Here is a 27,492-nt window from a genome sequence, read left to right as displayed (position 1 = left end):
GTATGTAGGTCGTTTATAACCTTTCCCTTCTTAAAAGCGTGGATTCAAATTAAAATTGCTAATCAAGGTGGAAGATTATTCCAATGAAAGCGTTTTTATTGCCCACAATGCAGACATCAAAAAGAAAAAAACAGACTTATACATATATATATATTTCGAAAAATCCAGTATTCTCGTTTTTTTTTTCTTAAATAAAATTATAAAATCGAATTACTACTTTTTCATTGCGTAAAAATCATTGACTGACTTTTTCAAAGAAGAAAGAACAGAGACATGAAAAACTGGTCATCTATTTTAATACTGAATGCGATTATAATTTCAATTAAAATATTAAAATCGCGAAACGAAAAGACCCTCCCCTTTTTTTAATTAAAATTTAAAAAAAAAGAAAGAGAAATAACTCGTACCATCGTCGAGTTGTAAAGTTTGTTGGCGTTGGAGGAGAAATTATCCAAATCAGAAAGCCATCGCTAAAATGTTGACGTCGTGATCAATTAATGCAAAAAGGTGATTAAGTGAAATTTTCAGCATTGTGAAATATAATTTTCCCAAGCGGAAGTGAAAGAAGAAAAAAAAATTATCATTCTGTACACTTTAATATGCACAAAGAAAAGAAAAGAAATTTAATCAAAATATGCTGAATTTGTAAAGTTTACGAATTTGAAAGATTCGTATTAAAAAGTGTTAATTAAATCACTGTCCATACAATCAAATCGAATCGAGTAGTAGAATTAGCGCTAGTAAAAAAAGAAGAATTTTTCAAGTGCTCGTTATTCGAAGAAATTCGCTTAATTGAGCCATTCCAAAAAATGTTTACAAATTGACCAACAAAACACGTTGAATAATAAACAACTGAATTTGTAAATAAAAAGCAAAACAATAAATAAATAAATAAATAAATAAAACTAAAAAGAACATTCTTCTTAATAGAATTCAACATTGATGTGATGCTTTATGACAAACTGACGCATCACATGCAACTTGTGATGCTAGAGAGAACATCATCCGCTGTTAAGCAAGAGAAAAAAGAAGCACGCTTTCATTGAACATATAAAAATTCCACAAACTTACTGGAAATCAGCCTCTTATCAATGATGAATCTTTTTTATTTCAACTATAACAGCATCTCTGATAAAACAATAACTGAACAATGTAAAAATAAACCTGAAAACATAATATTTTCATTTGAAAAATGAATATTGATTATCCAATGTGAAATGATTGGTTTTTAGTACAGTTAACCTTACACGAAAAGCAGTGAAAAATTAATCATACTATTATTATTAATTAATCAAATCAATCAAACTGTGAAACGCTTTTAGGATAAGTAATGATATGAAAAAAAACAAAAAATCCATAATTTTCTTTTATAAATTCAACGACGAATAACGAAAACGAAAGTTGAACCGAAATATTAGTTGCAATAATTTCAAAATATTATAAACATTATTCTCAGTTCGATGCATCAGTTCAAAAGCGGTACTCTTTGAATGTCTGTATTAAATTACACAATTTATCCTAGATGATGATGCGATACATGATAATTTATGAAAATATTAGTTTTGAGAATTTTGCCCAAAAATAATTTTTAATCTTCCCCATTTATACTGCCGGGCTAAATATCGATTTAAATAAAACAACAACTAAATCCAACCTTGTCTGCCGTTGGTTTGATTAATTCTTCAATATCATCTTTTGATTTCACACGAGTTCCTTCAACTGGCTGATACTCTGATCAATATTACATTAATTCAAGTTCCATTAATAAAATTTTTTCATTCATATCAGTTCTTTTTAAAAAGTAATTTACTCAACAATACACATATATGCTTCAGAATTTCACTGTATATTACAAATTTCAAATTTTACACCAATCAATAAACATATCCATTAAATTCATGAATAATTCGAGGTTTGTTTTTTTGTTTGAAATACTGTAAAAATATTAATCAAGTGCAATATGCAGAGCATTCGAAAGTTTGAAAAAGTGTTCCTTTTTCGTCTTTTCAAATCGAGACTATCACACACTTCACATTACGTTGAAGAATCATTAACAGTGAAGAATCTACCTATGAGAAACTTTGCCCTTTTTATTTGAAAAAAACACATAGTTCAAGTTTGATTAATATTATCAACTTTTCAATCGACTGATTTATTTTTACCCGAATTTTAATCGATAAAATAAACACTTTAATATAGTAAAATTTAATGACATTCAAGTTTGAATTTCAAAATTGGAAAAAAAATTATCTAAAATACTGATATAAATTTTAAAATTCTGTCATTCAAAGTAAATATTTTAAATAAATTCAATACATGATATGCAAAAAAATTGGACAATCTTCATACACTCAGTGTTGTAATGGATGTTCCAAAATGTAATTATAGCGAAGAAATTCTACGAACCCATTTCAAAGATTGCATGACAACTGTGTACAATATAGATAAAAGAGATAAAAGTTGAAAATTTGAAATTTCATGAAAATTCATTAGATTGAAAATTAAAATATAATCAACGTTTCCAATGGTAAATAGGTGGGAATAAAACTGGTAAAAGTGGACATTTTCACGCGTGAATTATCATCATCATCATAGATTGTGTTATTTATAGAAATTGATTTGTGCAAATTTCACTTGTAAAACTCGGTCCGCATGGTTAGCAAAGCTGTAAAGAGCAAATGGTGCGCATCAGTCAGTAATTAGATACAGGTTGAGAGCACTCAGCTATTGGGGCGTCGGCAGGGCTAATTCGGCCGACCGCCCAAAAAGCAAAAGACCACTGCCCCACGCCAAGCAGAAATCAATTTCGCCGATTAAAATGGTTAAACTGATTTTATTATTCACTGATTCATTCGAACACAAATCGATAAAGAAAACTCCACAATTCATTTCTATTCGTTCCTTTTTCTTATTTTAAAACCAATTTATCATCAAAATATTTGCTAATTATTTTTGTCCTACAAAGCATCCATAATTAAATGAGGCACAAATTTGAAATGGTATTTCTCTTTGCAATTGTTATTTTTTTAAAAGAAAAGAATCAATCATGAATATAAAGCAAAATGAAACAATTGACCAATTAATCATTTCAATCGATTACATCACGCAACAATAAAAGATTTAAGTTTAATATTAAAACGAAAATGAAATTGAATTCATGCTTGAAAGTAATTTTAGTCTTTTTTTTCATAAATTGCACAAATCCACGTTGATTTGAAAAGAGAATTTGAAAAATTAAAAAAAAAACATCTGAATCAACGTTGAATAACGACTTCATTTCCTCTTCTACATCAATCTTCAAAATTATTGATTGGAATTAAACAACTCGATAATACTTGCAAGTATTTACTACTAATACATCTATCCATCTATCCATCTATCTATCTATCTATCTATCTGTATGTCTGCTTTCGCTGTGGAATAATTCGCGTGGTCTGAAAACGGTTGTTTTCAACCTCAAATCAATAATATTGAACAAAAATGAGTTGATAAAAATTTCCAATGCTTGATTTTATGATGGCATAAATTTCAAGAAAAAAAAACTTCATAAAAATCCCAATATATTTTTCTTTATCAATCATACATCTAAGTTTGACAAAAAAAATTTCCATTTCAAATGATGTTGCTTTTTATGAAGTAACTATTGCCATTAGATGAACAAAAACTTATACATGACACTTCTGCCATTGGTAATTGAATAAAATAAAATAAAATAAGCGTATAAAATCAGGGGGTATAAATTGGAAAATTTATCGATAATCAAGAGTATCTGACAATTTTTTAAACAAAAATAATAAACTTGAAAACTTGATTTACAAAAACTGAATACTGTGTATTTAAAAATTATACACATTTTCAAAATTGAAATTTGCACTCATTTTATATGTAATTCATGATTGTTAATTGAAAACAATTGTTGTCACAATTAATGAAAAGCATTCTAGACTAAAAAAAAACATTTTTTCATAAGTGAATAAAATTATTATATTATTTTTGAATTGTGCGAAGAAAAAGATTCGACAATTGAAACATTATTGAAACAAAAAATGAACAATGTGTAAATGTTCAATGTTTCTCATTTGCACCAACTAGCTTAAAAGTACCTCGCAGTTTATTTGTAGACTGTTTGCCGATGCGAATTGGTTGCGTCGATAAAATTTCATTACCCATTGGCCTGAACGATTTCAAATATTTATAAAGTAAACAAAAGGATCAACAAATGCCTTGGAAAACAACAAATAATCATCATAATAAATTTACATAAAAAATGAATGAAGAATATCAAAATTTTTGAAAATATTTTCCCACGATAAAATTTGTCGACAATCACAAGGAATGAAATTCTCACCCACACGGAATCTGTCAACAGTGGAACTGTGTGTTTTTCTGAAGTGAATTTGTTCAGCGGATCAAAAGCGAATCACTTAGCTTTTCTGTTTGTTTTCTTTTCTTTCAACAAATTTCCTTTTCAAATTGCTATATGGATATTCTTTTAATATTTAAACTTTCAAAAACATTCATTTCAATATATCAATTACAAGCATTACCAAATTGAATTGATTTCACAACTTAACCATTTCTACTCTCACAATCATTGATTGTACTTTTTTTTGAAACATTTTTGTCATTCCAATTATGTAACAACAATAATTATAGAATTGAAGAAAAAAACTTTAAAAAAAATCAACACAATTTCTGTTTTCTACTTTATGTGAAATATTGTTTAGCAAAAGTTTGTCTTATACTTTCAAATCCATTAATAACAAGTCCAGTAAAATCTGAAATTTCATACAATGCATACAATAAAATCGAGATAATCGAGCTTTTATTGATTCTATTCACCTACACGTTAATCAAGTTCAACTGATTTATTCTTTATATTTTTACAATCATTTCATTTTAGTCAAATAAAAAAAAACCAAGAACATAAACTCTACAAAACACTGTACCACCCACGCGCATTTTCAGGACAATAACATTCGCTGTTTTACAGTATATCAAACAAAAAACCAATTGTTGTTCATTGAAAAAATTGGTCATTTTTATTTGTACACTAAATGTGCATACTGTGTGCTAGTCAATATGCATCAAAGAGATGAGAAAATGAAAATCAAATAAAAAAAGAGATAAAATTTAAACAAGACTTTATAAATTGAAAAAAAAATATATGTATATAAATAGGATTGTTTTTAGTGAAATAGAATTCCAGTTGCTCGAAATAGGGGAGATTTTTCATTATTAAAATGGATTCAATTCATAGATGAGGTGATAACTAGCAGTAATTTGAGTTTCCAGTTCGTTAAATTGATAATTGGATAGTTGGTTTTACAAACTTTACAAATGTTGCTGCTCTGCTTTGTGTGGGATAAAAATAACAAACCGTGCACAGAAGTTTACACGCGAACAGTGTGGACTTTAATTTAGTAGAAAATTTATTCACATTTCATTGCATCGCTTACTAATTATTGCTGGTCACATTTTGGTACACATTTGCCAAAGTGAAACAAATCAATTTCAGCTATATAAGACAGAGATGATCGATTTTTGCGCCTATTTTCAAAACTATAACGAATAAAACATTCTCAGTATCAATTTGAATAATCGAACAGTAAACTATTTAAATTGAAATAAGAATAAGAATGAATAAATTTTGAACAATAACATTCCATTGTCGAATATTGGGCAAATATATTACAGTAACAAAAAGGTAAAACTTGATGTACATTAAATGAATATTGTACAGAATTGTGTACGAATCAGACAACAACAACAACAACACCGACAACCGTAATGAAGTTATTTTGTATTTATTTGATTTAATGTTGTCGTTATGAAAATTTCATATTATAATATAAATAATTCCATTACCTCCTTCACAAGAGTCAATCTTTTTGTTTGTGCCGCCCGTGTTGCCCATCGCCAACAGAATAGACAACAGATAATTATAATATGGATCAGTTGTTGTTTTAAAATTTAAATTTTTTAAATTGCAAGTTTACAAAAATCGAAATAAGCTTGTCAACGTATGAATGAAGCAAATGGATGTAAAGTAACAATGGAGAACACACACAAGTCAGAAGCCGAATATAAAACGGCCAAACGGTTGAAGTTGATAAAAGGCGTGGCGCGCCAGGCGGCTCACGTTCGCCTCTCTGCTTTTGGTCTAAGTAAGTGAACGCACGCACGCGCGCTCGTGTGTGTATTATTATTATTATTCCATTATTGACCGATCGACCGCAAAGCTGACGCAATTTCAACTAACTGATCAAAGAATACAAAGGGTAAAACTTTGACAACAACAAATTCCACCGTACAATAATAAAATATCACAATTAATTTTTAAAAAAAAAGAATGAATAATATTGAAAAAAAATGGAAAAAATGCAAATTTTTTCCTTAATATTTACTTAGAATTTCATGAAGACGTGGTGATTTTGTAGACGGTGGTTCGTCGGCTTCTGGTTCAATTAATGTTGAACAATCCGTATCGGTTGTAGTTGTTACAAGAGGTCGAAAAGCAGTGGCCGGTTTCATGTGGTCGCTAGCCTGCTGCATTGCTGATTGGTCGGTCGGTCGGTTAGTTAGTTAGCTAGCAAGCTAGCTAGCAGTAGCGACTGTGGTAGTTAGGTGTAATATTAGTTAATGGTAGCGATGCTAATGCTAATGGTAATGATGATGATGATGATGATGATATGGGACTTAAACAAACGAACGTGAAACTGACAATCAACCTTTTCCTTATACTAACAGCTAATAAATGTCGAAGCTTTATAATTTTCAAACAATCCAGTCGACGACTGCTTTTAATCAAACGCTGGATTTACACAAGCCAGCCAGCCACCTCCACCTCCTCCTCCACTTGATTCTTCACTACAGACCACCGCCAACAGGTGCCTGCACGCCGACAACGACAACGACAATTGTAAAAGTCACGCGTGCTGCACAACAAAGTCTGCCTTGTCGTTTGCTAATTTCTCGTCTCCGTGTCAACAACGCCAACAGTACACAAACTTACTTACAAACTAGAATTTCACTACTGGCCAGTTTTTACATTACTACTACCATTCATTAATACGCCATCTATTATTAATTATGAATTATTAATTGTTTATTTATTTATTTTTTTAAATTATTACTACAGTTTTGTTTTATTCCATTACTGTAATAATGTTTTTTTAAATAAACAAAGAAAAAACTATTTTTATCTTTTCTTTCTTTTATTTTCATATTAATAATATTCAAAAAAATTCATTTATTTAATTTTTAAAGTATAAATTAAAAATTAATTTCATAAAAAAATATTTTATTGTTATATCTATTTCTCGTAATGTTAGTTTAAGAAAATTTTTTTTTCATTGACAGTATGCACATAAATTACAAAAGAAAAATTACAGCGCAGTAATGCATAAATTAAAATATTTTTGATATATTAATTTTTTCAGAATAATATTTTTTAATTAAATATGAAATAAATGAATTATCCTGAAATTCAAACTGTTCGTAGCATCATTCCAATGGCGCAAATTATTATTGTACTTGAAAATCTTGGTTTTTTCATTTATTTGACAACAATATTATTCCTACCAATTTTCAATTCAATTTTATAAATATACATTTTATTTAACACAAACAAGTATGAAATTGAGATCAAAACCATCGAAACGCATGTAAATCATGCAATGCAGGAAATAAGAATTTAAATAAAAACATCAATTTTCAATTGAGAGTATAACAGAAGTAATTGGAAATATAGTGCAGTGATAGTGAACTGGTAAATGGTACAGAATGAGTTGTTTATTAATATTTAAATCTGTCCATCGTACCATCTGCAGCTGCGTTGGGGAAAACGTGAATCGAATGTTCGGTATTTTTTGGCATCTGGAGTTCGATACAATAAATATTTTGGCTTCTGCTCGACTGTTCTGGTTTCCGGTAGTTTCCATAATTTATAAACGGAATGCAATTTTCGCAAGAGCACGAAAAAGGAGAGCATCTTGGCAAAAACAACTGACAAATATCTCGTTCCTACGTCAAATTCTTTAATAAATCTTTTCTAATTGTTTGTTTTCAAAAATTGCTTTAAACCACATTGTTTTACTTTTATTTAAATTACTTTAAATTGTAAGGGATTTTCAACTTTTTCAACAGTTTACAGTGATAAACTGTATAATGCGTATGAAGAAACAACGAGTTTGTTACGGTTATGATTTCCTGCTCTCTAGTTAGCTAATAGTCCTTTAAAAGTAAAAAGAAATAACTAACGTGATATGAAACATTATAAGAGTGGGTGAAATTTAACAAATACGTATTATTACAAGGAACTCAAAAAGCAGCATCATTTTAAAGAAAAAGAAATGTAATTAAGCAGATTAATAAAAGTAGAAAAATGCAGAATAAGCATTATAAGAAATCAGAATTGATCAATCAGAAATATTGCATTTCGTTCGCTTAACAAATAGCGTTTGTTCAATAGCTTTTCCAACTTTAAAATTCATGTAAAATGGCTTTACAATAACAAATTATCAATTTAATTTGTTTTCTAAATTATATACAAAATTGAAAAATAATTTTTCATATTTATTTGATTAATAAAAAATTTGATGTAACAATGACATACCTGCATTTTACTATACTACCATACACCTTATCAATTTTGTTTTTTTATAGTTGTTTGTTTCTAGCAATTTTTTTTCAATTTCATATAATTTTGAATTATTTTGAATAACAAAACTTTACGTATTAAATATCGAGTGTTTCACAGAATTTCATTCGTCAAATGGCAGATGATATAACGCAAAAAGTTCACAGAGCTCCACATAGCGGCCGAAAAGCGGAGAAAAAGAAGAAGAAAAAGTTGGATGCCGACCAGGAAAATGCAAAAGGAAAAAATGCCAAAGCGTTTACTTTTCAATCTGCTAACCGAGCTGCTAAAGCGATTAGACGGTGAGCAAGAGTTGGCAACTCGAATGTGCACAATAACAATAATAAGGGCACACCTTGAAAATGGATGCATTTGTAATGCTTAATTTAAATTTAGAGCTGCAGAAATTGTCGAGAAAAAGACCCATTTACCAACTGTCGACAGAACACCCTTGGAACCACCACCTTTTGTAGTCGCGGTTGTTGGGCCACCAAAAGTTGGGAAAAGTTTGCTTATTCAATGTTTGGTTAAAAATTACACTAAGCAAACAGTAAACGATATCAAAGGGCCCATTACTGTTGTTGCAGGTATTTTTTTTTGTTGTTGTTTATCTCCAATTAATGCTTCTTAACGTTTATCTTTTAGGTAAAAAACGGCGCATTACTTTGATAGAATGCAACAATGATATAAATTGTATGATCGACGTGGCAAAAATAGCTGATTTGGTAAAAGAAAATTTTTTGCATCAATTTCTTTATCCAAACAATTAATACAATGATGATTTTAGGTTCTATTATTGGTCGACGCCAGTTTTGGGTTTGAAATGGAGACGTTTGAATTTTTGCACATTTGTCAAGTGCATGGTATGCCACGTATAATGGGAGTACTGACGCACTTGGATTACATCAAAAATGCCAAGCAGCTTCGTCAAACTAAGAAGAAATTGAAACATCGTTTTTGGACAGAAATTTATCAGGTTTTTTTTTCTGTTCCTCATTGACACGCTTTATCACTTTGTATAATGATAATTTTCCAGGGCGCGAAACTGTTTTACTTGAGTGGACTGATCGGCGAAAAATATTTAAAAACTGAAATAAAGAATTTAGCACGCTTCATCTCTGTCATGAAATTTCATCCTCCTCTTTGGAGATCAACTCATCCATATTTGTTAATTGATAGGTGAGTTGAATTTTTATCAGTTGCTAAAAAACAGCTTATGCTATATGTGGTTGATTTTATCGGTTACTGTGTTTTTTTTGTTTTATAATTATTTAATCTTTAATTAGAGTTGAAGATATAACGAATGAAAATATATTGGAACAGAATAAAAAGTGCGATCGAGATGTCTGTTTTTATGGTTATGTTCGTGGCTGTCCATTTACCCAAAATGCCAACGTTCACATATTCGGTAAATATATTTCTTCAACAAATTACGCAAATCTTCTGTTGAACGTGTTTTCTTTGATTGCAGATTTGTCTAAAGTGTAAAATTTATAATTCAAAATTAAAGCGTTTATTGTTATTTTTTTTCTCTATCGTAATGTTGGAACATTTTATCTTTCATTTTTTTTTCTTGGTTGATTCTGTGTAAATTTGTTCTTGTCTTATTGTTTCAGGTTGTGGCGACTTCAATGTAAAAGATATATCTTATTTACCCGATCCTTGCCCACTTCCAGAAAAGCAAAAACGCCGTTCGTTGAACGAACGCGAAAGACTTATCTATGCTCCGTTTTGTGGCGTTGGTGGTATACTGTATGATAAGGATGCTGTTTACATTGATGTGCCCAATTCGGTTAACCGTAAAAATCAGGCAAGATTATTTCTTTTCGATATTTATTTGGAAAATTTATGCAACAAATTTAGGAAAATCAGCAGTACATGACCGAAATAGTCAATGTCAACACACCAGTGGACGTGAAGATGGCCCAAAGTGAGGTTGCAATTTTCAGTAATTCAAGACCACTTACATGCGATGATGTGTCAGAAGACGAGTATGAATTATTATAATTTTTTATTGATTGTTTTATTTTAAAATGTAATAGATGCTTCGAAAATGAATTCAGTTTTTAAAAGTTTCAGTGTTTTAGTAGTTGTAGTGTTGAATTTGATGATGATCTCTTTTTTATTTAGACAAATTGATGACGACGACGACGACGACACTGAAGGGTCATCGGTATGGTTTCTTTTTGTTCATTTTAATATAGACGTACTAAATGCAAATGGAAATCTAGACTGACGATGACGAATCTGATGAAGCTACATCAATGGAAGATGACGACTCTGACGTTCACAACGAATCCCCTGATACAGTAATAATAATTGTGATATATGCAAATGTGTTCAAAATCATTGACTATTTTTTATTTGGAAGAATTTTCCAAAAGTGAGCAATGAAAATGAAGAATGGTTAACGCGGGTAAAGAATATGTTTAACGTGAAAAGCAGCGGCAGAATTATTTGGTCTCGTCTTGTTTATCCTCTTGGTAAATTTTCTTGTTTTTTTTTTGATTTTGTTGTATAATTTCTTTCGAATATTTAGAAGTTGATTTAATGGGCAAAGAAAAAGCAGAAGAAGAGGAGGATAAAGAAACGATTGGTGGTATATTTAACGTTCCAAAAACGGGAAGCAATTTTTGCCAAACCTCTGTGGCACACCAAGAAGAAAGCAGTTTTTATTCTCCTGCCAACAGAAGTGCTGACAGCAGCTACCGGATCGAAAACTGGACTCCAGATGTACGCTATTTAATATTATAAGTAAATTTACAATAAAATTAGCATATAATTTTTTTCAATTAATTAAATCACTCTTTATAAATTTCAAAACCACTGTTATAAATGTTTTTTATGCAAATCAATGCACATTAGAAAGTATATTTTACAGTTTATGAATTTTTATTTCAGAAATTACATTTAATAAAAGATTGCTTTGTTACTGGCAAATGGAGTTCTGAAGAAGACGCGAATCAGCTTTTGAAAATGGTCAGCGATGACGGTATGCGAATGATAAATTGTTGTACAAAAATGTTTTCTAATTCATTTTCACTTTTTGTGTCAGATGAAGAAAATTTGTACGACGATTTCGAAGATTTAGAAGCTAAAGAAGAGGAGGATGAAGTTGACGCCAAAGAAGAGAAAAATACCAGCATGCAAGGTTTGTGTTAATTTAGTTATGATATTTTTTTTTCTGTGTATTTTTTCCATATTTTATTAATGGTGAAAATTTACAGAAAAGAAGGATGAGGATGTTGAAAAACAGAAAGCAGAAATTCGAATGGAAAAGAAAAGGAAATTGAAGCATATGTTTGACGCTGAATTTGATGAAACGAGAAAGTTTCATCGTGCTATGACTGAACAAGTGAACCAACAGAGCGAGCTGAACAGAAATGAATTCGCTAACATGGATGACGATGAACGAGTGCTTTACGAAGGCTTCAGACCTGGCATGTATGTGCGAATGCAAATTCAAAGTATACCATGCGAGCTTGTCGAGAATTTCGATCCAAGCTATCCGTATGTCATCGGCGGTTTATTAGCAGCTGAAACTTCTATAGGATGTGTACAAGTAAGTGCGAACGGATATTTTTGAACGACAACAACAACATCAGTGAAACGAAAACATCTTTTGTAGTTCAATAAGTTTCTCTTTTCTTACTGTTGTTTTTTGATTCTAAGGTTAGAATAAAAAAGCATCGTTGGCATGATCGAATACTGAAAACTCGAGATCCGTTGATCATATCTCTTGGCTGGAGGCGATTTCAAACAATGGCAATATATACTGTACAGGACCACAACGGACGCAATCGCATGCTGAAATATACACCTCAGTATATGCATTGCATGGCTGCTTTTTGGGGTAATATATGGATCATATTTTCAAAAATGAAAGTTCAAAGTAAGATGTTTTGTGTTTGTGTTTTCCAGGACCGATTACGCCGCAAAATACGGGATTCGTGGCTGTGCAAAGTGTTGCCGAAGTTACTGTAAGTATTATTTATTTATTGTCTAGCAAGTTCAACAAGATGAAAATTCCATTTAAATGTATAATTTACACATGGCGTTTTATTTTGTCTTTTGATATTTCAGAAACAGTTTCGCATTGCCGCCACTGGAGTTGTTTTAAATTTGGATAAGTCGTTGTTGATCGTGAAAAAGTTGAAACTTGTTGGAACACCTTTTAAAGTGTACAAAAAGACCGCGTTTATTCAGGTGAAATTTCACAGTTTGACTGAGTAGTATTTTGATTTAATTTTCAACTTCCATTCAGGGTATGTTTAACAGTGCTTTGGAAGTGGCAAAATTCGAAGGGGCTATTTTGCGAACGGTCAGCGGTTTGCGTGGTCAGATTAAAAAATCGATCAACAAGCAGCCGGGTTCTTTCAGAGCTACATTCGAAGATAAAATTCTGCTCAAAGGCATGGGGATGAAATGTTTTTCTTTTTCAAAAAAATGTTTTTTTTTATTAATTATTCTTTTGTTTCGATTTTAGATATTGTTTTCACTAGAGCTTGGTATCCAGTTGAGATTCCAAATTTTTACGCTCCAATCACTAATCTGCTTCTGCCTGGCGAAGAAAAACGCAAATGGACTGGTATGCGTACTGTTGGTCAGTTGAGATTCGAACGTGGCATTGATGTGCCGACGAATGTCGACTCCTTGTACAAAGTAAGAGCTGTTGTGGATTATTGCAATGAAATGGAGATTATTGTTTTCATTTTTTAGCCTATAAAACGAAATCCACATTTGAAAACTCGTTTGGTTATTCCGAAGCAGTTGCAACAAGAACTTCCATATGCATTTAAGCCGAAAGAAAAGCGTGCTAAAAGTGAAAACAATTCATCAATGGATAGAATCATTTATAAACACGTAGCCGTCGTCATGGAACCTCGTGAAAGCAAAGTAAGCAATAAATGACAAATTAATTTTTTCCACAGAAATTACATGACAGAATTTGTCGAAATCATTAATATTATTATTAATTAAGGCGGCGGAATTGATGAGCATGTTGAAAACGTTGCAAGAGGAAAAAAGACGCAAAGATCAGTTGGCAATGAATGAAAGAGTGAAAGCGCATCGTAAAATGATTATGCAAATGGAACAACGTCGTTTGAGACGAGAACGTGGTGCTAAGAAGCGATTTTGCAAAAAGCGAGCCCAACTTCAACCAAAGCAGACCACTTCGAGCTAATTAACCAATAAAAAGTTCTTAATAAATTTCATTTATTTTCAACAGCTGTACATTCATTTGTTGTTGCACATATTTTTTACATGAATTATGGTGAATATTTTTATGTTCATTTTGTGAAAGAGTTTGCAGGCAACAAATGGGAACGAGTTGGCTTCTAAATTTTACTCAGTTTCCATTCACTAATTTTCCTGAATCTCGAATGTCGGATATACCGTATCCAAGAATCGAACTTGGCATACACATTGGTTACAAAATGGCCGAGTTGGGTACATTTGTTGGAAGTGTGATCGTAGCACCGTCAGTGAATTTTGTTCGAAAAGTCAAAATCAAAAAGGCGCCAACAAAATTCGGCCTTTCTGGAATGCTCCTAGGTAATAATGCGGTATTTTTTTACTTGTTTTTTTTCAATTCCACTATAATATTTGCAAATTTAATTTAACGTCAACGGCATTTTTAGAGAAAAAAATCCAAAATTTCGGTATTGCGCTTATTTTATAACTTTTAAAATTGCTAAAGGTTTGTTGTATTTTTTCATAGTAATAATTTTATTTTGTTTGACGCTGGCAAAATTTTGTCTAATTCAATTGTTAAAATTTTAAATATAAGGCAAAGTTAAGCAAAATTTTAATTTTTTGAAAACTTTCTCAAAAAATGTTTTCTAAATGTTGAAGCTGGATTGATTTAAATTTACCGTAAATCGATGTGCTTGCTGTGAGCAGTATTCATTCAATTTGAACTAACATGTTTATGAAGGCTTGTGCATGGCTCCGATGATGCAGATTGCACATGGTAAAAACAAATCGCAAGAAGAAATAATTGATAGATGCTATCGCCTCCGGTACAATAAAAAGCAGCTGTACATCGACAGAACATGCACCGTTATGGCTGCATTCGGCTTCTGGATGCGCCGAATGACTGGTGTTGTCATTGGCATCGATACAGCCTTGATAATAACGATACTTTACAACAGATATATGTGGGATATGATGGCGCACATAATTACCGACAGGCACACAGTTGATGCATTACCCAAACAAGTTGAACAGAAAGATTAATGCATTTTACACACATCACTTCGCTTACAGTTATGAAGCAATTTTTCCGAAGTTCACATATTTAATAAAAATTAACAAAAAAAATGACAATTTTGCTCGAAACTGCGTTTCAAATGTTAATTTTTCTTTTTCTTGTAATTACCACCACCAGCAGGTTGGTGTTTCAACCATTTGATAGGATGACGACGTAAATAAGGCCAAGGTGGAAGTATCAACAAGCAGGACAGTGCGAAGCCTGATAATGTGCTCAAAACTGTGATGGAGAACATTTGAAATGCGTAACCGAAAATAAATCCACCAGCAGCCGATAATGTTATTACTATCCAATAGATCTTCTCCGCCAAACTCTGCCCCACAAAATCCACGTGCGTCTCTATCTTTGGTAGAAAATTCATTGCACTAAACATAATTATTAATAAAAATTTGACTAACTCGAAAATGATATGCGAAATATCAGGAAACAGATCAACCTTAATACGTGTACAATTCGTAAAAAGTTTACGTAGCAAATTAGTTACAATAATAAATAAAGTAAGATCTATTCTTCCTTGATTACCGTAATAAATATAATTGTACTTGGATTTTATAAAAATTTGCTAATTATTACTTTAAAAGATGCTATGAGTAAATTATATAAACACAAATTAATCCATTATATCAGTTTTTACCATCTCTATTTGCATTTACTTTAATTTTGTATACTGTAAAAAGTAGCAGTTACCGTATGCAAAATATGTGAATTAATGTTGAATACTGTTAACTCTATTGAAACCTGAGTTATTTAATTGCAGTGAGATTTTTTTAAAGTAAAAAATCAAGTGATCAAATATCTTTCTATTTTGCATATTTTCTTATTACCATTACGGTATTGTTTTTGTAGGGCAATACAAAATGCTTTTCATTTGTTAATTGGTTTCTTCTGGTCGCATATATAGTAAATTTTTGGTTGGAAAGTTTTATACATTTCAGTTGACAATTGTGAACGTATTCATTTTCTGTCATTTGTTTAATGTGTTTTCATTGGGCGAGTGTACGTTTTGAAGAAAGTTTTAAGTTTAAAGTTTTAGTTTTGTTAATTAAGAAGTAAAATGAAATTTTCTTACAGTAATCAGAAACTTCTGTACAAGAAAATGAATATATTTGTAATTTTGAGCGCGTATTCTTTGAAATTCAATCTTCGCGTGACGCATAGGCTTTTTAATAATGATGTTGTAGCACTGTGTGGTGGAATTTGTTTGTAGTATTTAATAGTTGTGATTGAAATCAATACTGATTTGATACATTCCTATGTACTGTTTATAGGGAAACCATCAGAATGGAAGGATTGATTGATTTTATTTGTTTTTAAAAGTTGTACAGGTAGGGCATTGTTTACTGTACATTTTATAGCGGTAGTTTTATGGTTTTATGAATTTTATCTTTATGTTTCTCGTAGAATAGTATTTGCATGGCATCGCCAAGAAATTGCGGTTTGATTAACGATGACATTTACGAATTAATGAGGTTAGTATTGTTTTTATATAGAAAATAATACTGACTATATTATTTATTTCGTTTGTTGTGTAGATTTGTTTATTGTATACTGATGTTCCATTATTTGGCTGCGTCATAATAATTAATAGATAATGGATAAAGTATAATTTTTATTAAATTATATTATTGTCTTTCTAAAGTTTAAATATTTTTCAAATAATACAATCAATTCTGATGCATGTTCATAGTATATTTCAATTATAATAATAATGTTAAACATTCGTAAAGAAGTTGTCTTTGTAAAACAGAAGTACATTGTTGATTACTGAAGGCAATGTAAATGTAAAAAAGTAAAATTATTTTCTAATTTCTGATTGAAATATTATTGAAGATTTATGCTTAAATTTTAGAATACTTTCAAGCTATTCATCTGAAACGTTCGAATGGATATTCAGTGAATTTGAAAAGTCGTTTGCTGAAGTGAAGTGGTTCGATGTAGCCACTTCTCTTGGAAATTTGTTGCTAATTCCGAATTTTACATCAGAGTTAATACGTATTGTTAGTTTGTTTCTTTTGTTTAAAGTTTTTAACAACGAATGTCCGACAAAGCATATTTTTTCACCGTTGTTTTGCATTCTTTTGGTAAACGTTTTTTCATATTTACAGTATCTACATGATTTTCAGTTTATTTTTTTAATTTCGTTTTAGAAAAATGAAACAGTGACGTTGCAAAATCGTTCGTACAAATTGTTGCAAAATGTGGAATATATTTTTTTGAAAAATCTCATCACACGTGGAGTATCATCGGTGATGACAATGAAACCGAGTGATGTGGTTGCACAGAATACTCTCGAAGACGTTGTATGTTGGAAATTTGTTGTGAACAGCAAACTGTGTACATACACCGCATGGTAGTAATTTGATGTGTATTTTTAAGGAAGTCAATGTTGAAGAATTTGAAATTCAAACAAAAAGACATGTGTTGAACTTTTTGCAAACATCTGCCAGATGTGACAGTTTTCGAGTTGGCGAATATGAACAGTAACGAAGCATATATCGAATTTTGTATTGAAAATTCAATTCTTTATTTATTTTTCACAGATATGTTGCACCCTATCAGAGTTTGGTTTGTTTCGGTGATGAGATATTGCTCAACAGACTGCCTGTTGATGTGGATTCGTTAAGATGGCGTTTTGAAATTCCAAGACCAAGTTTGTATTATTCTCCAAACGATGTAAGCGTTGATTTTGATTTTTCTATATTTGCATTATAAATTCAATTTAATGTTGTGCAATGAACAGTTGATTTGGATGGACCCGTCGTCTGCATATTACTTAACTCCTCTGATGTTGCCGATGCCGACTATATCTCCGGAAACATCTGTACCTGAACAAGTGTCAGGACGTATTTTTGATGCACAACTGGAACAGGCAATGGTAATTTTCAAAGCAGCTCTCGAGAACACACTGCCTTTAAAAAATGCTGCTCAGTTAATTGAAATTATTCGTGGCGACAACTGTGAGCTGTTTTTAAACAATATCGATTTGAATTTAGACAAGGTTTAATTTGCTATTTATTGTTATTAATGTTATGTTATGTTGTTATGTAACAGTTATTGTTTTGCAGTTTTCAGCATTGGTTGAACTTAATCCGCAAATATCAGTTGAAATTTTACTTAAATTGAACTCCATTCAACGTGCAGACGAGTAAGTTTTCATATTTATAAATCTTATAAATGGTATGGTATGTATGTTTTCATTTATTTTTAGGTATTTTTCAAAGTTGTTGTGTATGAAAATATCTTTGCAAAGTTTGGAGGTTGTCAACAAATTGGTTTCAAAACAAGCAAGTTTAATTCAATATATTTAATGTAAAATGTTGGAATTCTTTTCTTATGAAAGTTGGGCTATTTATTCTTTTATAACTGTGCGTGTTTAGACAGTTTTTGACGAATCGATGAAACATTTTTGAAAATAAATTTCTATGCATAATTGCTTTTTGAAATTTCTAGGGTACCAGCTTTCCTTGTGGTTTTTTGCTCAGATTTGTTCTTCAGTGTTTTGCCTTCTGCAGCCAAGCCAAAGATCGTTTTGTTCAAGGGAATCTTGTCCGGCTGATTTCGTTGTTCACCGTATCATTGCTCAACAGAAAATTGCTCGCAGTTGAAGTAAGGGATTTTTTTTCAGAAAAAAAACAGTTATTACTTGTATGTTTTTAATTTACAAGACTGACAAAATTTTAATTGAATTTTTTTTAATAAAATAAATTTATTGACAAAATTGTAATTTCAGGAAATTATGATAGAAGCGCAGACATTCTGTTTGGAATTTAGCGATGTCGTTGAAGCAGGTGATCTTTACAAATTGCTGAAACAGCTCGAGACGGAAACAGCCGAAAAATTATGAATGAAATGCAATTGCATGCGTTTGAATGAAAACGAAGAAGAAAGAAAAAATAATCATCAAAGTGCTTTTATCTTGCTTTTTCTCTGCGCTTAGTTGCCTTTGTTGATTGTTGATCTGAGAAAGCGAATAAACAAACAAGCAACTGATGTTTCGATTAATATCTTGGATTAATACCAAAGGAACGGATGTTCACTTTGACAAGCGTAGCATTGACGCTGCAATTTCTTTTTTCTCTTTCAATATTATTATTATTATTATTATTTGTTTTGAAGTTATCATCTTTTTTGTATATTGTGAAGTTTTCCTTTCGAAGAAGAAAGCGGTAACAATGTTTTCCTTTAAACCACCTACTACTACTACTGCTGCTGCAACCACTTCAGCAGCGCCCTTGTTTGGGAGTATGATAATTTTTTATTTATTAATCACAATTATAATTATCGTTGTATTTCAGCAACAGCAGCAGCGCCAAACAAGACCGCTCCAGCTAGTGGACTGTTTGGCAATTTATCTGCATTTGTAACGCAGCCTTCGTCAGTTGCAGGTAATTAATTTTCATTAATAATTTCAAATTGAGAAGAATATATAAAGTATGCCATTGTTGGGAAAAAAATTTTGAAATTAAACATTGCTTTTTTCAAAAAATAATTTAGGGGCATTTTCAACTTTTGGTGCATCTTCTGCAACCAGCGCAGCTCCTCCTGTCTTGTTTGGTCAGCCGATTGCTTCTTCGGCTGCTGCGGGCAGCTTGCCTTCCGTCGGAGCATTTACTTTTAGTAAAAAAAACTATATATATATATATATATATATATATATTTTCATATTTTCAAAATAAGCTGTGTGTGATTGATGAAATTGATTTTTATTTTTTTTTGAATTACGTTTCAAGAATTGAACACCACTTCGTCGTCATCTGAGGCATCATCAATTTTTGGTCAAAAGCCGGCCACATCCACTGCATTCCCAAGCACTACGGCAGCGACGAATCTTTTCGGTTCGACAAATCTGTTCGGCAGCACCGCTGTTACAAGCAGTGGTGTCACTGCACCGCCGGTTCTTTTTCCGCAGAGTTCGCAGACGGGCACGTCCACTTCGACCAACATATTCGGAACTGCTTCCACATTGTCCAGTAACATCTTCGGAAATGCATCGTCAACAGGTTCGGCATTTTTTGGAATTGCTCAACAAGGGCAGCAAAATCAGCTTTCAACCAAGCCGGCTTCTTCCCTGTTCCCAACAACTACGGCTACGACCACCCCCGGCACAGGCATATTTGGTACGACAGCGTTGTCTGTACCAAATTTGTTTTCCAACACTAGTAACACGGCTGCTGTTGGTTCGCTTTTTGGAAATGCACCCACTGCTGCCGCGGCCAGTGTTCCAAATGCTTCTCCTTTTGCAGCAACGACACAAACAACAGTCGCTACCAGTACTGCTGCACCAACAACAACAACTGCTACTGCTACTACTACTACTACTGCTACTACCACTACTACCACTACTGCTGCTGCTGATGCTGCTGGATCTGTGAATTTGTTCGCAAATGCTTTCTCTGGAATGATGAATAAAAGTTTGTCAATTTATATTCTAATACTGCTAATGTTATTTGAATAAATAATGCTCGGCGATGGTTTTTCAATTGATTCCATTTTTAGCAAATAGCACACCCGCCGTTGGAAAAGCACCGACGTTTGGAAGTTTCTCTACACCGGCATCCAGTACTCCTTCGCTGTTCAACTTCGCTCCACCGGCATCTGCAAGCAAACCTCTGACAATCACAAATACACCACCTTTGTTCGCTTCTACTCCGGTTCCATCGGCGGCAAATTCACTGCCGAAACCGTCTTTCGGCTTGACGCCCAAAGTGACCGTTGCTGCTACTACGGCTTCTTTGCCTGGGATCACGGAAAACCTTTTTTCTTCCATTTCCACTACTACTGCTACTACTACACCTCAGCTGTCATCCCTTTTTGGAAGTATTCAATTTTTATTCCACTATCTGTGATAATTATAATGTGACGAGTAATTTCATTTTTAGCGACCAGTGGCAGTGGATCTTTATCAGCAACGCAAAATTTGTTCGCAGGACTTGCTACCAGCATTGCTTGTAATGGAAAATTTTGTCATTCTATATTATTAACATTGTATTGTTGTTTTATTTTTATAGCAACTACATCATCTTCTACTACTGCAATCTGCACCACGACCACCACCACTGCTGCTGCAACTGTCGTCACTACTTCTACTGCTGCAGTCACGTCGGCTCCGGTTTTTTCGTTTCTCAGTAAAAAATATTTATTTATTTATTTATGAAAATTTTTAATTTGTGACAACTATATATTTATTTTATCAGCCACAACTACCAAAGCTTTTTCGGCTCCAACGACGGAACCCGCATTGACAACTACAACGACATCATCTGCATTTGTCAGCAGCAGCACATCAGCAAGTATGTTGACTTTGTACAGCAAGCTTTTTCCAAGTTTCGATTTAATTTTTTTAAAAAAAATGCATTCATTTCAGCACTGCTTCCAACTATCGTTGCCCCGACATCAGGTGAGATGCGCAAATGCCCAATTTACGGTTGATTTTACTATCTTCTTTCTATTTTTTCTTTTCGCTTAGTGCTGTTTCCGACTGCTACTTCTGCTTCATCTACGGTCACCACTGCGACGACCGCTTCTTCGTTGACTGCAACCGACATTTTTGGTAAATCTATCCGAGCATGAATTTGCTTTTTTTGTGCTCAACAACAGAATATCTTGTTATATTTTTTTAGCTAAAACAACAACAACAACAACAGCATCAGCAAGTGAGTTTTGTGTTTTTCAGTTATTTTCATTTACATTGAAAAAAAAATTTATTAGCTGACGCGACTTCACTTGATAAAACAATTACAACCACGGCAACATTGACCACTACAATTGCACCTGCGAAAGAAGTGTAGGAGGAGTTATTTGTTGAATTTTCATATTCATAATTTTGAGAGGGCTTTGTTGTGTTTTTTTTTAATCTTCAGTCAGGCTATAAAAGAATTGAATTATAAATCACTGGAAGATTTGATCAACAAGTGGACTTATGATATGGAAGAGCAGAAGCAGCAATTTTTCGACGTGGCAACTCGAGTCAACGCATGGGATCGGCTTTTGATGAACAACGGTGATAGGGTGAATAATGTTGGAATTGTTCGAATAGATATCAATCGAAAAAAAACAGTTGTTGTTTAAAATATTTTATTGCATTTTCAACTTGAAATTCAATTCACAGATTGCCAAGTTGAGCGAAGATTTCAAATTGATCGAAACCCAACAGAAAAGTATTGAATATGATTTGGATTTTATCAATCAACAGCAGAATGAATTGGATCAAATTATAAGCGTTTTGGAAAAGGATTTTGTCAAAGATGACGATTTGAAATCTTCCACCAATCAGGCGGATCATCAGCGTGAACAAATGTAACTGACGAGTTTGATTTTTGTTTTTTTTTATTATTTATTTAAATTTTTCCATTTTCAGGCTTCGTTTACATGCACAATTGGATGCCCAGTTGAAGCAAATGGAGCAAGACATGAGTCAAGTATCGAAACGTGTGAGAACTGCGAGTCAGCAGCACATCGGTTTGAATCAGGTTGATCTTTTGTTTTCATGATGATTATTAATGTGGAAAATAATCGGTGATTGAATTTGCATTTGCAGACGTTGCACATTGCGGAAATCATGTACAAGCAGTTGGGCATGCTGCAGTGGATTGACAAGCAGACTACGGAAATTAAAAAGAAAGTGGACAAGTTGAATTCTTGCAAAGCTGTTACAGCGTCGCCATCAACGATAAGAAAAATATGAATATCTTCAGCAATCAGCAGCGAGAGTATCTTTTCATTTTTTTTATTTTGAATAAAAATAATTGAGATTAATTTTTGAAAAAGAAATATTATATATAATTATGATCATTCATTCTTTCTGGGCAACACACACACACACACACACACACATCAACATCCGTAGAAAAAGAGGTACAGTAGACTTTTGAGAAAACCAATTATTTCACAAGTTGCCAGTTTCGACTGACCGTAGAAGCGGTCGACAAACACGATTGGTACTTCTGCAATGGTGAAGCCGGCTGCCCTGGCTCGGGCGAGCATTTCCACCTGAAACACGTACCCTTTGGAGACGCTTTGGCTGATCAACGTTTTCAACACATTTCGTCGATACAGTCGATAACTTCCGGTGACGTCGGTGACGTGCAATTGCAACATCATGTCGGCCAGCAAATTCGCCCCACGGCTTACCACTTTGCGTTTCAGATTCCAACCGGCCACTCCCCCGCCGGCCAGCATTCGACTGCCCAGTACAATGTCGTAGTCGGCCTGTTTTTGCTTGTCGATGAAATCGACAATATACTTGGGATGGTGGGACAAATCCGCATCCATCAGAACGACGAATTCGCCCACAGCTTCGTCCAGACCGCTGGCGTAGGCGGTTCCAAGACCCAGTTTGGCTTTTCGTGCTTTCAAACGGATACGGTCGTTGCCGTAGATCTCTTGCAACTGTTTCACGATCTGTTGCGTTCCGTCTGGACTGTTGTCGTCCACGACGACAATTTCATAATCGACGTTCGACTTGCTCAAGTATTTGTCCAAAAGCCAAACACAAATTGGCAAATTTTCTCTTTCGTTGTACGTCGGTAGAATGATGGAATATTTACCACTGCTGCTAACGTTGGTCGTCGTCATCCTAGCCTACTACTAATAGAGATTGGTAGAAAATATAAAAATGTAAGGCAAAATTAATAATTAGTTTTGTAAAATTGGACGAAAAATAATTATTATGCGACACAACGCAATCTGCAAAACAACAAAGCAATGAACGATGAAATTATAAATCGACGGCAAATGATTTTATTCGAACAAATTTGCTAATTTTTTTTACATCAAGCTGAGAAAAAAAGAAAAGAAAAAAACTATAATAAAACTGATCGATGATCAAATCACTAATTCGTCATTCACTGTTCAAATCAAGCAGATCGTTGATGGTCGCCTCTTTGTTGCCGTTTTTCGATTCCAGAATGCTGACAATAATTTCCTCGTCCACGTTGGGAAACATGTCGTGCAATTCTTTGACGTCAGCCTGTGTAAAGCGAGGCGGCGTTGGAAAAGCAGAACTGCTGATAACTGGAACCAACAGAACTGGCTGTTGTTGTGAAATCATTTGAATCGGCTCCAAAGAAATCAACAAATTGATCACACCCTCTTTGCCGTCACCTTGATTGCCGGACAATGGGAACCATTCGTTCACTGCCTGGCCGTCGAAAATCGCCTTCGGAAGCAGGATGTGAGCCCAGGCGATGCGCTCGTCGAACGAAAACGCCCGTTCGTCGAAAATTTCCAAATAAATCGAATCCAAACCGTCCGGCAAATAGCACTGTATACTGCGATTCCACTTTGGCGTCTTCCCGCCGCCGGGATCTGTCGGCGTTTCGAACAGGCCGCTGCCAACGCGAAGGCGACAGTAGGGGTCCATTCGGACCAGACCGTAATTTTTCGTCAAGTTCGCCTCCAATATTGTAATCACGAGACGACCTCTCGTTCGAGGCGGTACGAATGTGCTGTACAAAGTCACGTTTGTATCACCAGCACCAGCAGCCGAATTTCCATCCGCTTGATTCTGCGTCACGTTCACCGACGGCGATACTTGCAATCGCAAGAAATCATCGGACAACTGGCCCACTTGAACACGGCTGCGTCGGTTCGAAGTCATGATTTTTTTTTCTCTTCACAAATTCAGTGACAAATTTGGCAAATTTCAATTCAATTATTCTTATTTATTCCAGTGAAATTTTCAACAGCATACTGTAGTGTATTGTAAAATTACAGTAATGTTGGGCGAAAGATCAATTTTCAATAGGGATCTTTTGTACGGCACTGTTGACGACGAGAACGTTTTCATTGAACGAGCACAGAGAACAAATTTTGTCGAAATCAAATTTTTCCATTATTAATTTTACCAAATATAATTTTATACTTTTTAATATTATTTACATGTCTGCCAATTTACGACAAATTCATGCTATAAATGGAATAGAATGACTTTTTCGGAATTGGTTTATTTATTGATTATGTTTTCTGTCATATTTTTCATATTTTCAAAAATGAGTTTTCGTTGCTGTTGCATCCTAATTTTAATTAGTTGGTACGGTAGAATGATTTTTCCAATTAAAACTAAATCGCTGCATTCCGTGGTGTTGTTATGACGACGTGAAAAGGTGCAATCAAATGCTTTTTTATGGGAAAAAAGAAGGTAAGAGTTTAATTTTGATTTGAATTAATTCAAGCGCTTTGAATTTGATTAGATTAAGATTAGATTAGAAATTTCAGAAAAAAATTTCATAATGAAATGCAATTTTATTTCATTCTGTAAATTTGATATAAATGAGATATTTGTGCGGAAGAAATGCTTCACTGGGCGATGATTCTTTGGTGATGTGAAACATTTTTCAAATGAGTTAAATTATTTTTCATGTATGCGGTGGTATATTTGTTGCTATTGTAGTAACAGTAGTGGAATTGTAATGTTTCAGAAATGTTTTTCTGAATAATTTGACAGCACTTAATTTACGAATGCACAACTGAAACAGCAATGTTCGAAGTTTCTTGTTGCTAACAGAATATGCCAACAGTTCTAATGATAACGATACTGGATTCAATATCCAAAAGTATGTGGAAAAGTCACTGAGACTTTTCAAATTCCATGCATTGATGCTCATTATTGTCATCGGCAAGATGCCAGTGACGACTGTGGATACGAGAAAGATGAGCATATTTTTCATAATTTTTTTTTCTCGTTTAAGTTGAAGTTGACGAATGCTGTTGTGTTGAACATGTTTTTGCCAATAGCGCATGCCGATTAAAGCTATAATGTAAAGAAACGCTGAAAGATAATAAATGCACAGTATCATAATTGCATTCAGCTTGTACACCAGAGGAGTGAATATTTCTGAATAAAAGCAATAATTGGAAATAAGTTCATCGCAATCGTAAATGAACAACGACATCGACACTACAACAATGTATAAGAATGTGGATAGGATGAAATTTACCGATACTAAATATTTGGCCATTTTAGTATTGAATTGTTTGTATAAATTAGGTACTGTCAGAGCGATGCAACGATCGGAAGATAAAATGAATATGAATCCAGCACAAGAATATTCACCGATTTTTGTGAAAAAATGATGTGCACTTTCAAGAATACACTGTCGACGAGTTACAGGGTGCCAGTTTTGTGCGAGCACCGCATGCCTTCTGATGCACATGATGCAGTGGCCAGTTCCCAAAAGCAGGCAACCAATTGTTAATCCTTAAAAATTCACAATTGTTGTTACCAGTGGATATTTTTACTTTGAAATTGAAATACCAAAATGCATAAATACCTAACAAATAATAATCTTGTTTTGTTCTAATTTTGCACATTTTAAATGCAATCAGTGACAATAAGCTCAGTATGCAAATGAAACTACCAGTTATTAGAAAAGGTAAATTTGATTGTTTGACATATTCTTCGGCAATGCTCTGGGTGCTCAGCCAGGTGAGTTGTAATTCACTGGAAGTCATCTGAAGAAATGTGTAGTATTCGATCAGTAACAATCTGCCACTATTGAAAGATGGAATAAAATTGAATAATACACGGTTTATTGGATTAGAACAATTGTAACTTGATTATACAACAATCTTCGACATTTTAATTCAAAGTAAATATAATAAATAATAATTATTGTTCAGTATAAGAGAAAAAAATTTTCTTTTTTTTTCTCTCTCTCTATCTCGTGATTTGTTTTATACATTGGAGAAACAATAGAACAGAGATCCATTTATTAGTATTATTTTATTATAAAAACGTGAACTAATCACTTACTTTTGTTCATAATTTTTTTAAAAAAATTATTTGATTATATTCCATTATTTGAATCGAGAAAGTGCAACAACAGTTGTCGTCGATGATGATTCTTTGATCGTATTCATTTTGTGAGTTTGACGAAATTGACGACGAATGTAACAGAATAATTAGTGGTAAATGAAATCTGTCGAATAATAATATTTATTTAATTGAAAACTTTGCTATAGATTTACGTGAAACGATGAAATATACGGATGATTATAATGGAAAGATAAAATAAGAAAATAATTGACAATGATATTGGTTTGACTAGTAACGTATGGAATAAATATGTCAATTTTAATGGAAAAATATTGCGATATGTAAATCGGTAAATCATATTACGAATGTGTCTGTAGCAGTGTTCGATTTATATGTTTTTCTTTTCAAGTGAATTTAATTTTTCTTTAATTGTTTAATTTTCAATCAAAATTTTCCATCATCATCATCATCATCATCATTAAGCAGATGAAATCAGTAGAAAGAAGATGGTCGAATTTTTTTTTACTTCTTTACTTTTTTTTTATTTTTTAATAACTAATGGTCGCAAATTGAATTTTTCAATTGAATGAAATATAAAAATTATATTCAAAGTTTCTAAATTACACTTATTTTTACTTGTTCTATTTATTGGAAAGTTTCCAAAGTAGAGAACAAAAAAATCATTTTCCACTAAGTAACATTTGTTGTTTTGTCAATTTGTATTGATCTTTTTGTGTTGCTTTTAAATTTTGAAATTATTTCTGATTAATACGAACATTTTTTGTTGTTTATGGATTTATTATTTTTTCTGAAAAAATTTCC

General features: G+C 32.7%; 7 protein-coding genes across 7 annotated transcripts; 4 read left to right on the top strand and 3 right to left on the bottom strand.

Moving 5' to 3' along the window:
• Window positions 1-1,110: 1,110 nt before the first annotated feature.
• Window positions 1,111-4,170, bottom strand: Tsp_03462 (aminodeoxychorismate synthase, component I). Its single transcript, XM_003379763.1, has 3 exons — window positions 4,104-4,170; window positions 1,655-1,731; window positions 1,111-1,164 (listed from the first exon to the last, which is right to left on the bottom strand). The coding sequence occupies exons 1-3, from the start codon at window positions 4,168-4,170 to the stop codon at window positions 1,111-1,113; spliced, it is 198 nt and encodes a 65-aa protein (XP_003379811.1).
• A 1,855-nt stretch (window positions 4,171-6,025) lies between these two features.
• Window positions 6,026-14,881, top strand: Tsp_03461 (conserved hypothetical protein). The gene is made up of 23 exons (XM_003379762.1): window positions 6,026-6,167; window positions 6,441-6,568; window positions 8,762-8,943; window positions 9,038-9,228; window positions 9,287-9,366; window positions 9,429-9,617; window positions 9,678-9,820; window positions 10,258-10,393; window positions 10,505-10,632; window positions 10,721-10,814; window positions 10,873-10,950; window positions 11,013-11,124; window positions 11,181-11,374; window positions 11,543-11,792; window positions 11,869-12,203; window positions 12,314-12,533; window positions 12,563-12,621; window positions 12,725-12,847; window positions 12,906-12,969; window positions 13,128-13,303; window positions 13,361-13,537; window positions 13,996-14,197; window positions 14,580-14,881. Exons 1-23 carry the CDS (start codon window positions 6,026-6,028, stop codon window positions 14,879-14,881), a joined length of 3,705 nt encoding a protein of 1,234 aa, XP_003379810.1.
• Window positions 14,882-15,319: 438 nt separating this feature from the next.
• Window positions 15,320-17,627, top strand: Tsp_03460 (hypothetical protein). Its single transcript, XM_003379761.1, has 6 exons — window positions 15,320-15,412; window positions 16,317-16,384; window positions 16,765-16,912; window positions 17,063-17,215; window positions 17,292-17,395; window positions 17,456-17,627. Exons 1-6 carry the CDS (start codon window positions 15,320-15,322, stop codon window positions 17,625-17,627), a joined length of 738 nt encoding a protein of 245 aa, XP_003379809.1.
• Window positions 17,628-17,637: 10 nt separating this feature from the next.
• Tsp_03459 (conserved hypothetical protein) lies at window positions 17,638-18,759 on the top strand. Its single transcript, XM_003379760.1, has 5 exons — window positions 17,638-17,913; window positions 17,981-18,060; window positions 18,366-18,384; window positions 18,411-18,521; window positions 18,646-18,759. The coding sequence occupies exons 1-5, from the start codon at window positions 17,638-17,640 to the stop codon at window positions 18,757-18,759; spliced, it is 600 nt and encodes a 199-aa protein (XP_003379808.1).
• A 328-nt stretch (window positions 18,760-19,087) lies between these two features.
• On the top strand, window positions 19,088-23,444 carry Tsp_03458 (conserved hypothetical protein). Its single transcript, XM_003379759.1, has 18 exons — window positions 19,088-19,157; window positions 19,211-19,300; window positions 19,410-19,532; window positions 19,646-20,326; window positions 20,412-20,732; window positions 20,795-20,863; window positions 20,924-21,040; window positions 21,110-21,205; window positions 21,280-21,339; window positions 21,382-21,465; window positions 21,536-21,568; window positions 21,624-21,699; window positions 21,776-21,923; window positions 22,024-22,211; window positions 22,273-22,384; window positions 22,453-22,544; window positions 22,571-22,624; window positions 22,808-23,444. Exons 1-18 carry the CDS (start codon window positions 19,088-19,090, stop codon window positions 23,442-23,444), a joined length of 3,051 nt encoding a protein of 1,016 aa, XP_003379807.1.
• A 310-nt stretch (window positions 23,445-23,754) lies between these two features.
• On the bottom strand, window positions 23,755-24,513 carry Tsp_03457 (toll-interacting protein). The gene has a single exon (XM_003379758.1). The coding sequence runs from the start codon at window positions 24,511-24,513 to the stop codon at window positions 23,755-23,757; it is 759 nt and encodes a 252-aa protein (XP_003379806.1).
• A 757-nt stretch (window positions 24,514-25,270) lies between these two features.
• On the bottom strand, window positions 25,271-26,366 carry Tsp_03456 (conserved hypothetical protein). Its single transcript, XM_003379757.1, has 2 exons — window positions 26,186-26,366; window positions 25,271-26,112 (listed from the first exon to the last, which is right to left on the bottom strand). The coding sequence occupies exons 1-2, from the start codon at window positions 26,364-26,366 to the stop codon at window positions 25,271-25,273; spliced, it is 1,023 nt and encodes a 340-aa protein (XP_003379805.1).
• Between the last annotated feature and the right edge of the window lie 1,126 nt (window positions 26,367-27,492).

This window comes from Trichinella spiralis (genome assembly GCF_000181795.1).
Source record: "Trichinella spiralis strain ISS 195 chromosome Unknown Scfld2, whole genome shotgun sequence".
Taxonomy (NCBI): domain Eukaryota; kingdom Metazoa; phylum Nematoda; class Enoplea; order Trichinellida; family Trichinellidae; genus Trichinella; species Trichinella spiralis.
The sequence above is the reverse complement of the archived record's forward strand: the minus strand, read 5'-3'. Positions and strand labels throughout refer to the sequence as shown.

Coding starts and splice junctions, on each gene's coding strand:
- Tsp_03462 (XM_003379763.1), bottom strand. CDS start 4,170: ATGGGTAATGAAATTTTATCGACGCAACCAATTCGCATCGGCAAACAG. Junction 1,732..4,103: donor GTCTACAAATAAACTGCGAG/GTACTTTTAAGC, acceptor AATATTGATCAG/AGTATCAGCCAGTTGAAGGA. Junction 1,165..1,654: donor TCAAACCAACGGCAGACAAG/GTTGGATTTAGT, acceptor TTATGTTTTCAG/GTTTATTTTTACATTGTTCA.
- Tsp_03461 (XM_003379762.1), top strand. CDS start 6,026: ATGAATGAAGCAAATGGATGTAAAGTAACAATGGAGAACACACACAAG. Junction 11,793..11,868: donor GAAAAATACCAGCATGCAAG/GTTTGTGTTAAT, acceptor GAAAATTTACAG/AAAAGAAGGATGAGGATGTT. Junction 12,848..12,905: donor AAAAGACCGCGTTTATTCAG/GTGAAATTTCAC, acceptor ACTTCCATTCAG/GGTATGTTTAACAGTGCTTT.
- Tsp_03460 (XM_003379761.1), top strand. CDS start 15,320: ATGATATGCGAAATATCAGGAAACAGATCAACCTTAATACGTGTACAA. Junction 15,413..16,316: donor TAGTTACAATAATAAATAAA/GTAAGATCTATT, acceptor TGTTTCTCGTAG/AATAGTATTTGCATGGCATC. Junction 16,913..17,062: donor CATCAGAGTTAATACGTATT/GTTAGTTTGTTT, acceptor ATTTCGTTTTAG/AAAAATGAAACAGTGACGTT.
- Tsp_03459 (XM_003379760.1), top strand. CDS start 17,638: ATGTTGTGCAATGAACAGTTGATTTGGATGGACCCGTCGTCTGCATAT. Junction 17,914..17,980: donor TCGATTTGAATTTAGACAAG/GTTTAATTTGCT, acceptor ATTGTTTTGCAG/TTTTCAGCATTGGTTGAACT. Junction 18,522..18,645: donor GAAAATTGCTCGCAGTTGAA/GTAAGGGATTTT, acceptor TTGTAATTTCAG/GAAATTATGATAGAAGCGCA.
- Tsp_03458 (XM_003379759.1), top strand. CDS start 19,088: ATGTTTTCCTTTAAACCACCTACTACTACTACTGCTGCTGCAACCACT. Junction 20,733..20,794: donor GCTGTCATCCCTTTTTGGAA/GTATTCAATTTT, acceptor TTTCATTTTTAG/CGACCAGTGGCAGTGGATCT. Junction 21,206..21,279: donor CAGCAGCAGCACATCAGCAA/GTATGTTGACTT, acceptor CATTCATTTCAG/CACTGCTTCCAACTATCGTT.
- Tsp_03457 (XM_003379758.1), bottom strand. CDS start 24,513: ATGACTTCGAACCGACGCAGCCGTGTTCAAGTGGGCCAGTTGTCCGAT.
- Tsp_03456 (XM_003379757.1), bottom strand. CDS start 26,366: ATGACTTCCAGTGAATTACAACTCACCTGGCTGAGCACCCAGAGCATT. Junction 26,113..26,185: donor ACAAGATTATTATTTGTTAG/GTATTTATGCAT, acceptor TGAATTTTTAAG/GATTAACAATTGGTTGCCTG.